Below are 13,909 nucleotides of genomic sequence, written 5' to 3'. Positions count from 1 at the left end.
CGAAGGTTTGAACCCGGAGTTGCAACACTGGGCCTTCATGCAGGGCAACCCACCCGACGTGGAGGGCTGGATCTGACATGCAGCCGACATCGAGAACCGTAAACAACTGCTGCTCCTGTCCCGGCAACGTACCGGACGAGAGATCAAACCCCGTGGAGACAGGCCCGGAGGGCCAAAAGACTCTCGTGCTCCCTCCGGGAGCGGATCTTCCATGGCCGAACGTCGTAGACGTTTCGAAAGTGGGGCCTGTCTCGTTTGCGGGGGGAAAGGTCACTATGCTTCTCAATGCCCTTCTCGGATCGGACGCCCGGCACCGACTCGTCCGGCCACCATCGAACCGGAGAAACCCTCTCCCGAAGGACAACCCCGCCGCCAGAGCGGCGCGCCTCCTCCAAACCGACGCAGCGCACCCTCAGCCCTGCACGCCCGTTCTGGAGTTGATACCTCGGATACCGCCGACCCATCGGGGTCACGGAGTACCATAGGGACCATTGACTCATCGGAGTCACGGATTACCAGTCTCCCCACCACTTCTTCCAGTGAGGAGGATGACTGGGACCTGCCGGCAAAAAACGCCGCCGGTCTGCTGTAAGAGGAGCTCCCCAGCAGACCGCACCGAACGTTGTGCAAGGAGCTCCGCTGATGGTAAGCGCCCAAGAAGAGAATGTTTATGTAAAAGTTAAACTCTCACTACCCAAGGGGGGTCCCACTTTAGAATTCACCGCCCTAGTGGATTCGGGGTGCGCCCGTACTATGATAAGTGAAGAAGCAGCCAAACTGTTGAAAGTTAGGCGGAAACGATTGCCCGAACCCATCCGTTTTTCCCAGATGGATGGCACTGACTTTAAACGGGGACCCGTAACCCACCGCACCGCGGCAGTTATCATGTCTGTAGGGGAGCATTGGGAACGCCTTTATTTTACTATTGCGCCCATTGTAGCACCTATAGTCTTGGGAATGAACTGGTTGCTGGGGCACAATCCCTCCATAGATTGGATGAAGCGAACACTCACTTTTCCACGCCACCCGTGCGAATTCCACGACCAAGAAAGGGCACTCAGCAACCCTGCAGCCGCCCTCGTCGGAGCCCCCCTTCCCGAGACTACTCTGCCCCAACTCCCCAGTGAGTACTCTCAGTTCACCGATGTATTTGATGTGTGGGAATGCGACGAATTACCCCCCCCACCGAGAAACGGACTGTGCTATTGAAATAGTGGGGGATAGCAAACTGTCCAAAGGGAAGGTATACCCCATGAGCCCTAACGAAAAGGCTGTGTTGCGCGAGTACTTGGACACCAATCTGGCGCGGGGGTTCATCCGCCCGTCCAAAGCTCCTTACTCGGCTCCCGCATTCTTTGTCAAGAAAAAGACGGGGGATTTAAGACTCTGTATTGATTTCCGTAGACTGAATGCGGTCACTCAGTCTAACGCATACCCCCTCCCTCTCATTCCAGACCTTCTCGCGCTATTGAAGGAGGGCCGAATCTTCACCAAATTGGATTTGGTGGAGGCCTACCACCGAGTACGCATACGAGAAGGGGACGAACCAAAGACTGCATTTTCTTGTTGTTTTGGAATGTTTGAGTATTTAGTGATGCCCTTCGGACTTTCGGGCGCTCCGAGTGTTTTTATGCAACTAATTAATGAAGTCCTACATGATTTATTGTTTCGAGGGGTGGTGGTATTTCTAGATGACATACTCATCTATTCTGAAACCATGGAAGAGCATGTCCAACTGGTGCGCGAAGTGCTGCAGCGGCTGCGCGAGCACAAACTGTTTGCTAAAGTGTCCAAATGTGATTTCCACCAACCCTCCATCACCTTCCTGGGCTATGTAATTTCCCATCAAGGCTTGGAAATGGACCCCGAAAAAGTTTGGGCAGTAATGGACTGGGAACCCCCCACCACGCGTAGACATTTGCAACAATTTTTAGGCTTTGCCAACTTTTACCGGAACTTTATTCCCAATTTTGCCCAGGTAGCACTCCCACTCACCTCGCTCCTGCGCACTAAGGGAAAGGGAGCAAACGCTGCTCTGCCTTCAGCTAGATTGCAGTGGACTTCAGACTGCCAGCAGGCTTTCTATACACTCAAACTACTTTTCTCGTCCGAGCCCGTTCTTGCCCACCCCGACTGTAATAAGCCTTTCGTAGTCCAAGTGGATGCTTCCGATGTTGCCATGGGAGGGGCTCTCTTACAACGGGACGAGAACGGCCATTTGAAACCGTGTGCCTACTTCTCTAAAAAGTTTTCCCAGTCAGAGATTAACTGGGCCATTTGGGAGAAAGAGGCAGCTGCTGTCAAACATGCCCTCACCATTTGGAGACACTTTCTGGAAGGGGCGGACTCCCCGTTCGAGGTTTGCACCGATCACAAGAACCTCGAGGCTTTAAAAGGGGCTAGAAAGCTCAACGCGAAACAGATTCGTTGGGCTCAGTTCTTTGCTAAGTTCCGTTTCGTTCTAAAACATGTACCAGGGAAAGACAATGCGTTAGCGGATGCTCTCTCTAGGCTTCCCCAGTACCGCAACGACTTCGATCGTCCAGTGGATTCCTTATTCACCCCTGAGCAGAGGGGGGAAGTCTCGGGACTCGCAGTCACCACCCGCTCCCAGTCCCAGTGCCAGCAAGTCCCTCCCCCCAAAGGGATCCCGGAGGCTTTTCTGCAGCGGCTCCAAGATGCTTCCCTAAAGGAAGCGGAGCAGCAAGTCCTCCCCGCACAACTCACCCAACAGAACTCCTTATGGGTACAGGGGAGTAAAATCTATGTTCCGGAGGCACTCCGGAAAGAGGTCCTGGGAATGGTTCACGGGGCCAAACTGGCGGGGCATTTTGGGTTTGTCAAGACCTTGCATCTTTTGCGGCGGCAATTTTGGTGGCCCGGCATGAGAACTGATGTGGAGCTATATGTGCGCAGCTGCCCCATCTGCGCCACTGCCAAAAGACGAATGGGGAAAACCCCCGGACTCTTGAAACCGCTTGAAACTCCAACCATGCCCTGGGAAGTGATTGCTATGGATTTTATTACTGACTTACCCCCTAGTCGGGGAAAAACTGTGTTGTGGGTAATAACTGACTTATTTTCCAAACAGGTTCACTTTGTACCTTGTGCGGGACTACCTTCAGCTCAGAAGCTGGCTAGACTGTTTGTTAATCACGTGGTAAAACACCATTCGATTCCGAGGAAGGTCCTCTCCGACAGGGGGGCTCAATTTGTGGCCAAATTCTGGAGAGCCTTTCTAAAAGTAATGGGGGTGGAAGAGCAGGGACCTTCTTCAGCTTACCACCCCCAGACGGATGGTCAAACCGAGCGTGTCAATGCTGTGGTTGAGTGCTATTTAAGGTGTTATGTCAATTACCACCAGGACGATTGGGTGGACTTGTTGCCTTTTGCTGAATATGCGTACAATAATGCCCCCCATTCTTCCACAGGTTTCAGTCCTTTTCGTGTGGTCTATGGGAAAGACTTTGGACCCTTTGGTTCTCCTAATATCACCCCCGAGCTCGAAGGGGTGCAGGAGGTTCAGGAATGGGTACAGGTTGTACAAACCACTTGGCCCTGGTTACAGGAAAATCTAGAAAGGGCCAAACGTAAATACAAAGATCAAGCCGATAAACATCGGTCTCCGGGGTGGGAACTCAAAGTGGGGGGTCAGGTATACCTTTCCACAAAAAACCTATGCTCCCTGCGACCTTGTAAAAAACTGAGTGACAAGTACGTAGGCCCTTTCCCCATCACCCGGGTGATCAATGATGTTACTGTGGAATTGGAACTCCCTAAGTCTCTTCGAGGAGTACACCCTGTGTTTCATATCAGCTTGCTGAAACCGTACGTTCCAGCGCCTCAATTCCATCCCCTCCCTAAGCCTGAGATTCCTACTGTTGTGGGAGGGGAGACGCATTTGGAAATCTCTCGGGTGTTGAATTCGAAACTGAAAAAGGGAAAATTGTTCTATTTAGTTCGTTGGAAACACCTGGGCTCCGCTCAGGATGAGTGGGTGGCAGCTCCCCATGTAGCCGCCCCCCGTTTGGTTCGGGAATTTCACTCTGCTTATCCTGATCGGCCCCATCCGCCCGACCTTGGTGGAGGGGGGCCTTAAGGGGGGCAGAATGTGAGAGTCTGTGTGCCTTGTGTGTTGTTATCACAATCCCCCCACCCCTCTCTGCTCTGGACTCGTAAAAGCAGTTCAGCCCGTTTGGCCTCTCCTGGTCTCAGGCACCATATCTGTCAAGACCTGACTGGTATGTCTCACAAGTGCCTCCCCTGCTGTGTTTCCCCGGCCGCGCTCTGGTTCACTCCCTCTTGCCAATTCCGGCCTTGGGATGTAGATAACCCTAACTGACTCTCTGGGGGCGATTGATGTCTATACTATGCCCATCTATCTTGTAGCTTCCCATAACAATAGGTGTGACCTTTTGCCACCCTGTAGGGGATATAATCAGGTAGTTTTACAGACTAACTCACTTGCAACTTTCTATACGTGTGTGGACTGTATCTATTGTGACTTCCAATAAAGAAACCTTGTTTCAACATTTCTGAATGAACAAGTGATTTTTGGGAATCGCACAGAGAGACATTGCCTTCACGTTGTCCCACCATTATTGTCTTTTTCAGCGACTTGTCTTCTCATAATGTGTCCAATGTACAATAGCTTCTGTTTAGTCGTTTCAGCTTCTAGAGAGTGTTCAGGCTTGATTTGATCTAGAACCCACCTATTTGTCTTTTTGGCGGTCCATGATATCCGTAAAACTCTCCTCCAACACCACTTCTTATTGGTCAGTTGCTCTAGCCCAGCGGTTCTCAACCTGTGGGTCGCGACCCCTTTGGGGGTCGAACAACCCTTTCACAGGGGTCACCTAAGACCATTGGAAAACTCCTTCAGACCCCGCATAGGGCTCTTCCCCCTCCCACCCCCCCTTCTCAGGCTCCCCAGATGAGGAAAGGGAGGAAGCCGCCTCAGTCAGCAACTCGCTCTCTCACTCTTTCCCCCTCCCGCCTCACCAGGCCCGAAACCCACCTCGCCATTGGCCACGCCGCGTCACGTGAGGCCAACGTTCCTTTCCCCCCCTTCCCTCCCTCGTCCCTTCCCGCACAGTTGGCTGGATCCGCGGTGGCTTCTTCCTCACGCAACGTGGGGGACGGGAGGCTGCTCTGCGCTGGGGACGCTGGGGATGAGTTTTGCCCCCTGAGGCGGCTCAGACGGGCAAATTGGAGCCCTCCGGCATTTCCTCCCCCTCCCCAGGGTCTCTTGTCTGAGGGGGAGCCGTTGCGGGCTCCGTGAGAGAGGCTTAGGTCGGGCTCAGCTTTTGTGCTTGGTTTCTGCCTTCCCTGCCGCGGTTTCTGCATTGAAAACTGCCTTTGGGGGTGGGGGGCGATGGCAGCATTCACAAAAGGGGACGTTGCAACCCCTCAGGACATTCTGTTCAAAGTCTTGGTACTTCAGGAAGGAAGAGCAAACATGGCTCAGTGACAGAGTATCTGCTTGGCATGCAGAAGGTCCCAGGTTCAATCCCCGGCATTTTCAGTTGAAGCAGTGGTTCCCAAACCTTTTGCATCATGGAGCACTTTTCAGGAGAGAAATTAGTCATTAATTTTCACCTAGCAATGACAGTAGCATTTTTCTTTCCAGTCTCTTCACGGAGCACTAGGAGATGTTTCGCGGAGCACCAAGTGCTCCATGAAGCACAGTTAGGAAACAGCTGAGTTAAAGGATCAGAATTTCGGTGATGTGAAAGGGCTTGACCTAAGACCCTGGAGAGCCGCTTCCAGTCTGAGTGGACAATACTGAGGATCTGATTGAGTAGAAGGCAGGTTTGTGCGTTTGCAAAACCTCCAAGGAGATTGATCGGGATGGGTCTTAGTCTGTCTGTAGCAGTAGAAAAGAGCAAGAATCTAGCACCTTAAAGACTAACAACATTTCTGGCAGGGTATATGGGCTTTCGTGAGTCACAGCTCACCTTCCACAGCTCACTCCTTCCAAGGGCAGGGAGATTTTGATTGTGAACGAATTGGGGTTGGGTGTTTCTTTCCTACTGGTGTATTTTGTTTTTATTTACTGTATTGGCTTCTCCAATGATCCCAGGCGGAGCATATGGTTCCCCTGAATTGCTGAATGTTCATGAGCACAATTAGCTGCCTTACGCAAACCTAACGTAACATCTAAAATGTCTCCCTATGTGATGAAAATACATCCTGCATATCAGATATTTACATTACGATTCATAACAGTAGCAAAATTACAGGTATGAAGTAGCAACGAAAATAATTTTATGGTTGGGGGTCACAACATGAGGAACTGTATTAAAGGGTCGCGGCATTAGGAAGGTTGAGAACCACTGCTCTAGCCCCTTGCGGCTTGGCTGACTCAGCACTGAAGCGAGTGGGGCAGCGCCATTTGCCCAGAGTTCTGTGTACATACATCAGCAGACCCTGCAGTGGGAACATGGGGCTGAAAGTTCACATTGGTCTTTACTCCTTCTGTAGGATGAAAACATGAAAGCAGAGCTGCGTCAGCTCCGGAGGCAACTGGCCGATCAGGAGAAGACGTTGCACAGCACGGTGATGCGCTTGCGCTCGACCAACCAGCTCAAAGAGAACATGGAGAAAGTCATCATCAACCAGCGTGAGTGAGCTTCCCCTCGCATTCCCCTTTTATTTATTTGCTGTTTCGTTTAAAAATCCCTTTCCCGATATTCAGCACGAATTACAGTTACCATCAGCAGATCGAGGCAAACACTTTAAAATAGAACAGCACAACAAAACAACAATGCTGAAACAAAGAAATGGACAAATCGGGGGAAACGGCTTCTGGACATCTTACTCCCTGAGAAAGGACCATTCAGCCAAAAGCCAGTCTTGAAAGGCAGGTTAACTTCTCCATTCTGAACTGCAGTTCAGAAGCCAAAGATCTAAAATTAGCACTTGAGTCCAATAACACCTTAAAGACCCAACAAAAACTTCTGGGGTATAACCTTTCTTGAGTCAAAGCTGAACTTTGACTCACAAAAGCTTACACCCTGGAAAATTGCGTTGGTCTTACAGGTGCTCCTGGACTTTCTTTTCTTCCCGATGCTACAGACTAACACAGCTCTCACCTGAAACGATGTAAAAACAGAAGCTAACAACAGTACAAGTACAGTCGAGCATAAAATCAGTGATCCATGCTGGCCATAATTAGACAAGGACTAGAGAATAAAACTGCTGCTATCACACTGTCCTTGTACAAATCTGTGGTGAGACCAAGCTTGGAATACTGTGTACAGTTATGGTCACTGCACCTAAAAAATTGCAGAGCTTGAGAAGGTGCAGAAAAGAGCAACCAAAATAATTTAGGGGGCTAGAGCAACTGCCCTGTGAGGAATGGTTAAAACGCTTAGGGCTGTTTAGCTTGGAAAGCAGGCGGTTAAGGGAAGACATGATAGACGTCTATACAATAATGCATGGTATGGAGAGAGTGGTCAGGGAAACTTTTCTCCCTCATAATACTAGAACGTGGGGTCATCTGCTGAAGCTGGAGAGTGAGAGATTCAAAACAGATAAAAGGATGTATTTCTTCACACAACACATAGTTAAATTGTGGAACTCCCTGCCCCAGGATGTGGTGATAGCTGCCAGCTTGGAAGGCTTTAAGAGTGGGGTGGACATGTTCATGGAGGAGAGGGCTGTTCATGGCTACTAGTCAAAATGAATACTAGTCATGATGCATACTTATTCTCTCTAGTATCAGAGGAGCATGCCTATTATATTAGGTGCTGTGGAACACAGGCAGAATAATGCTGCTGCAGTCGTTTTGTTTGTGATCTTCCTAGAGACACCTGGTTGGCCACTGTGTGAACAGACTGCTGCACTTGATGGGCCTTGGTCTGCTCTAGCAGGGCTTTTCTTATGGTCTTATGATAGGGCAGCAGTGAAAAGACTTTTAAAAAAGATTAAAGGAATTATATTGAGAGCTAGCATGGTATAGTGGTTAAGAGCGGTGGTTTGGAGTGGTGGACTCAGATCTGGAGAAACGGGTTTGATTCCCCACTCCTCCACATGAGTGGCGGACACTAATCTGGTGAACAAGATTTGTTTCCCTACTCCTACACATGAAGCCAGCTGGGTGACCTAGTTACAGCTCTCTTAGAGGTCTCTCAGCCCCACCTACCTCACAGAGTGTCTGCTGTGGGGAGGGGAAGGAAAGGTGATTGTAAGCCGGTTTGATTCTGCCTTAAGTGGTAGAGAAAGTCAGGATATAAAAACTAACTCTTCTTCTTCATCTTCATCCTCTTCTGTACAAAAAAAAGAAATGGACATGTCAGGTAATCTCATCAGAAAACTCTTTCCTGCATACAATTATTTGCATAGGTTTTTGGAAAGGTAGAGCAAGGCAGATTTTGTGGGGCAAGGAATTCCAGAGGCTGCTGCCGAATATCCCTTCTTTGGGCCTAGCATGGCACTGAGCTTGTTGTCTGGAAGAGAAGGGGGCTCCTTTTCCCGCACCCCTTTGATAAAAAAAGTAAATCCATTCCTAACCCCCACCCCGCAATATAGGAGGAATTTTTCACCTTCTTCAAAGGCATCTGCTTGAAGGGACAAACTGGCTTAGTGAACTCGCCCAGCATGCAATTACGTTCTTAGGAGTAATTAATCTGGAATTGAAAATGCCATCTTTGCGCCCTCCCCTGAAATGTGTCGGAAATGAAACTGCATAAATGTCGCAAGTTACTCAAGCCGCTGAAATGAAACATGCCCTTGCTTTCGATGTCAATTATTAGACACGAAACCTTGCAAATATACAATTTTTAAAGGTTAACACGCATCCTTTCCCATCCGCTTGTCCTTTCGAGCCTATTTTTAAAGAGGAACTTCTCCATTAACAAACTGCTCAAAAAAATGGGCTTCATTGGCTCCATCTCCATCCCTGCATGGGGGAGGAGCTTTTGAGTTTTTTGCGGCCTGTTTATTGTGATGATTTGTTATTCAAAAGAGCCCCAAATCACTGGGCACCGCACCAGCGTTAGAAATAGGGTTGCCAACCTCCAGGTACTAGCTGGCGATCTCCTGCTATTACAACTGATCTCCAGCCGATAGAGATCAGATCCCCTGGGGAAAATGGCTGCTTTGGCAATTGGACTCGATGGCATTGAAGTCCCTCCTCTTCCCAAACCCTGCCCTCCTCAGGCTCCGCCCCAAAACCTCCTGCCAATGGCGAAGAGGGACCTGGCAACACTAATTAGAAATTAAAGCAGCCCTGCGTGGGCCCAGGGTCTTGCGTCTATTCTCACTTTTTTTCATGCTGTATGTAGCCACCTCTGCCTTGTATTAACTCTTTAATCCCTGGAGAGTTAGACTGCACAGGTGGGTAATTGGATGCTTTCTGTGAAGGACTTTCTTACATAAGAACATAAGAAAGGCCATGCTGGATCAGACCAAGGTCCATCAAGCCCACCAGTCTGTTCACACAGTGGCCAACCAGGGGCCTCTAGGAAGCCCACAAGCAAGGTAACTGCAGCAGCATTATCCTGCCTGTGTTCCAAAACACCTAATATAATAGGCATGCTCCTCTGATCCTGGAGACAATAGGTATGCATCATGACTAGCCCTCTTCTCCATGAACATGTCCACTCCCCTCTTAAAGCCTTCCAATTTGGCAGCCATCACCACATCCTGAGCCAGGGAGTTCCACAAATTAACTATGTGTTGTGTGAAGAAATGCTTCATTTTATCTGTTTTGAATCTCTCTTGTTGGCCAAGGCAACAAATCCTCCCTGGGTCAAGTGTTTTCTACCAAGAGTCCTTCTCTCCCTCCCCCATTCTCCCTTCCCAGGGCCCTTAGTATTGTGGAAGGAGGTTCCTGGGCCTGCAGATTCATGAATCAGAGTGGGAACTCCAGTTCAGCAGTATGTTAGAGTATATGGAGAGAGGGGTTTTGAAAGAAGCTGGTCAGACAGAAAATAAGTGAGAACTTACATGTACTGCAGTGACATAGAGATGTACAAAACAATTGGGGCTGGACACAATTGGAAATCAATGGAGCTACCAGAACATGCTGGAATCCAGTGCCCAGAAAAGGTTTAGAACTCCAACCAGGGCTGTTCAGGGGCTTGAAATGAGACACAAAAGCAGAGAAAGAACATAGTGGTACGCACACTTACAGGCAGGAAGTTCCCTTCCTTATAAATATGCATGCATAAGATTGGGGCTGCACATTATGCAAAATGAGCATGGTGGGGGAGGGAAATGGGTGGGTGGACCGTACAAGCTGCATGCCTGCTGTCATGACAGAAATATACCTTTTTTCCCCCCCCACTGCACACAAGAATTGTGCTTATGAGTGGGATGTGATACTGAGGGGCGCGGGACATATTCCAAGTTTGTATTGGGCCCAGAGGAACAGTGTCAGGGCCCTGAATTTAATCATGCACGTCCTGGCTGGTTGCAACCGTCATGCCTGGCCTGCTTCTTTCCGCCTCAAGTCCTTTCCCTGCGCGCAGAACCCCGCTAAAGAGAAAACCAGCCTGCAAACTCTCTGCCCCGTATTTTCTCTTTGCAGTGGCCTTAACTCACGATGTTTTAAAGAAGGCAAGAGGAAACCTGGAAGTGAGTAAAACCTCCGTGTCTGTTAATTAGCTCGGGCCATTCTCCCTCCCTCCTGCTGCGGCCTGTTCATTTATACGAGCGACATAAATAGCCTTGTTAATCATATACTTTGCAAAATGACTGGGCATTGGCTGGGCATGCATTTCACTGATAGCTCAGTTTCTACCCATTGAAAGTAACAAACGGGCCTTAATATTTAATGTTCACATTGCAGTCTGATGAGTTCCTTAATGGCTGTGTCCAGATCAACTGGCTCTGCCTTTTATTTTCCCTGTCTCCCTGTGGCCCATTGGGATTTTTTTTTTGTCCACAGCTAGGGTTGCCAACCTCCAGGTACTAACAATGCAAAACAATTGTATTAAATGCTGGAAGACAAATAATACTGAAGTGCTATATACAAAAGGTGAATGGTCAATGCAATATATACAACAATTTATATAAGTCCATACTATATGTCAAATGATGTCCAAGATGGTAATCATCATGCTGAAGAATAAGATGGAAAGATGGGATATGATCGTTTCGAAGTCTTCTTCAGTCCCAATTATATCACCAAGAGTGTATGCACTTGTTTCAATCACAACTCATAGTCTTAACCCACAAGGGGAATTAACAAGTTCCTCAAAGGGATACAAGTTGTAGCTGCACAATGACTTTTTGCAATAATCAATAGTTTCAAAGGACTCAAATATGCCAGTGGAAGCTAGGTAAACACAGCGTCTTACAGTAGGTATACAATCTCCCATTTCCCAACTGTGGCCACAAGGGATACAAAGTGTAGCAGCCACCTAAATCTATGGTAACAGTACAGTGGTGTTTCTTTATGGTAACCTCCAGGTACTAGCTGGAGATCTCCTGCTATTACAGCTGATCTCCAGCCGATAGAGATCAATTCCCCTGGAGAAAACGGCTGCTTTGCAATTGGACTCTAGAGCATTGAAGTCCCTCCCCTTCCCAAACCTTCCTTCCTCAGGCTCTGCCCCCAAAATCTCCAAATATTTCCCAACCAGGAGCTGGCAACCCTACCCACAGCCACTAATATTATTTCAGGGTATAACCTCTGAGCTTTCTTGGGACGGGAGAGGAGAGAAAGGGGGCAGTGCAGCCTCTGTTGCACATAGGGTTGCCAGGTCCATCTTCACCACTGGTGGGAGGTTTGGGGGCGGAGCCTGAGGAGGGCGGGGTTTGGGGAGAGGAGGGACTTTGATGCCATTGAGTACAATTGCCGAAGCGGCCATTTTCTCCAGCGGAACTGATCTCTATCGGCTGGAGATCAGTTGTAATAGCAGGAGCTCTCCAGCTAGTACCTGGAGGTTGGCAACCCTAGTTGCAGATGAAGTTGGACCCTCTCCCTGAACTGGTCAAGCTGCTTCTCCTTCCTGCTTCCAGTTACACTTCAAAGCCCACTTCTTTGATTCAGTCACCCATCCCAGTGTACCTTCTCCTTTGCTGGTCCAAGTCTAAGCAGTTGTTTGTCAGCATCTGTCATCTTCATCCAGTCAAGGCTGGCTCCCTGGGTAAAATGACCCCCTGTGAGCCTCCCTATGTGTGGGTGCATTCCTCCCCCCCCCAGAAGAAGTGCAGTGAAGTGGAGGTTCTTTGGCTCTGACTGTGGGACTTGAAGGAGGGTGGGAGAACCACAGTCAACTCCTTCCCCTAGGCACCCCAACTCACTGGAAATGGGCCTGGAAAAATGACAAATACATCTCCCATTTCCCAACTGTGGCCTTTTATGCAGGGACGTTTCCCCACAGTCACTCCCACCGACTGCTTTGGGGCTTCCTTTGGATTATTCATGCCATTCCTGACAGTCAGAGGTTGCCTCCCTGCGCATTTTGCCCGTGTTTTCCTGATGTTGTTTTAGCCAGAATCTGGAAAATGTAGGCAAAACGCACAGGAAGAGAATGGCCTTCCAGCCCTATTGATCAGGTATAGGCCTGGGCCCCTCATATTTTCTTATTGAGTACCCCCTGACATGACATACCTATATCTAGGTTGTACCAACTCTGTTTGCAGATCAGGAATCTCACATGAACACATGAAACCGCCTCATACTGAATCAGACCATCAGGGTCCATTAAAGTCAGTATTGTCTACTCAGACCGGCAGCGGCTCTCCAGGGTCTCAGGCAGAGGTCCTTCACATCACCTACCTGCCTAGTCCCTTTAACTGGAGATGCCTGGGACTGAACTTGGGACCTTCTGCATGGGATTTCATGATGAAATCCTCTCCTATTCCCCCCCCCCCCAAATCACTGCACTTTGAAAGCTATTAGGTCAGGGAGAAAGTTAGGCCAGAACCCTGCCATGATAGTTTTCTATGTGGAGGGACATTTTGCATATGACTCATGAGAGCCTCCTCCTGGAGTCTTGAAATAGTACGAGTTTCCCACTCGCGTGAGGCTGTAGTTTTGAAGTGATCCATAGGGTTGCCAACTTCTGTGTACTAACAAATTATGCAAAATGCAATCGTGCTGTAAAATATATGATTTATGTACTGTAACCTCACTGTAGAATATACATTGAGATTAAGTAGGACCTTCAATTACTAGGTTAAGGCCATAGTGCTGTTGATTTTTGACAACCTCCATGTACTAGCTGGAGATCGCCTGCTATTACAACTGATCTCCAGCCGGTAGAGATCAGTTCCCCTAGAGAAAATGGCCGCTTTGGCAATTGGACTCTATGGCATTGAAGTCCCTCCCCTCTCCAAACCCCGCCCTCCTCAGGCTCCGCCTTGAAAACCTCCCTCCGGTGGCCAAGAGGGACTGGCAACCCTAGTGATCCAGCATCTCCCGCAGCGTTGCATCGTAGCGGTCATTTCCGCCCATTTCAGCAGTTGCTTTCTTCCCCAGGTTCAGCCAGCTGAGAACAAAATCTCGACCGCCTGCTTCAGCACGAAAAGGGTTTTGTGAAGGCAGCGCTGCCCCCAATAAAGGCCATTATTCCACGCTGACCCTCTCCTTTTGATGTTTCCTCTCTCTCAGGGCCTTGTAATTTATTATCTTTCAGACTGGTTTACTCAGAATAACATTTGCATCCTACACTTTTGTGGGTGCGGCGAGAAGCGTTTGGGAAAAAAATAACTTATTTTACATCGGATTTTTTTTAAAAAAAACTGGGATTCAGATGTTAATGATGACAAGAAGATTTTAAAATAGGATATGGTTATTTAGGATTTTTTTAACTGCTCTGATTTTTTTCTTATTTTTTAAAATAAAACCTCTAGAGCAGTGGTTCTCAACCTTTTTCGCTCCATTCCCCCCTTTCACCATTGTTCAGAATATAATTCCCCCCTTCCCAAGATAGTCTAACTCAAAAGGTGCGTT

At 48.7% G+C, this 13,909-nt stretch overlaps 1 protein-coding gene across 1 annotated transcript in view; it reads left to right on the top strand.

Moving 5' to 3' along the window:
• CDK5RAP2 (CDK5 regulatory subunit associated protein 2) overlaps positions 1-13,495 on the top strand; it is a 197,462-nt gene extending 183,967 nt beyond the window's left edge. The window contains exons 36-38 of the mRNA XM_056860248.1: positions 6,484-6,622; positions 10,535-10,581; positions 13,436-13,495. Of these exons, the coding sequence (XP_056716226.1) occupies positions 6,484-6,622; positions 10,535-10,581; positions 13,436-13,495 (246 nt within the window). The remainder of the gene's footprint in view (positions 1-6,483; positions 6,623-10,534; positions 10,582-13,435) is intronic.
• Positions 13,496-13,909: the final 414 nt, after the last annotated feature.

This window comes from Euleptes europaea, chromosome 14, assembly GCF_029931775.1.
Source record: "Euleptes europaea isolate rEulEur1 chromosome 14, rEulEur1.hap1, whole genome shotgun sequence".
In the NCBI taxonomy this organism is placed as follows: domain Eukaryota; kingdom Metazoa; phylum Chordata; class Lepidosauria; order Squamata; family Sphaerodactylidae; genus Euleptes; species Euleptes europaea.
The sequence above is the reverse complement of the archived record's forward strand: the minus strand, read 5'-3'. Positions and strand labels throughout refer to the sequence as shown.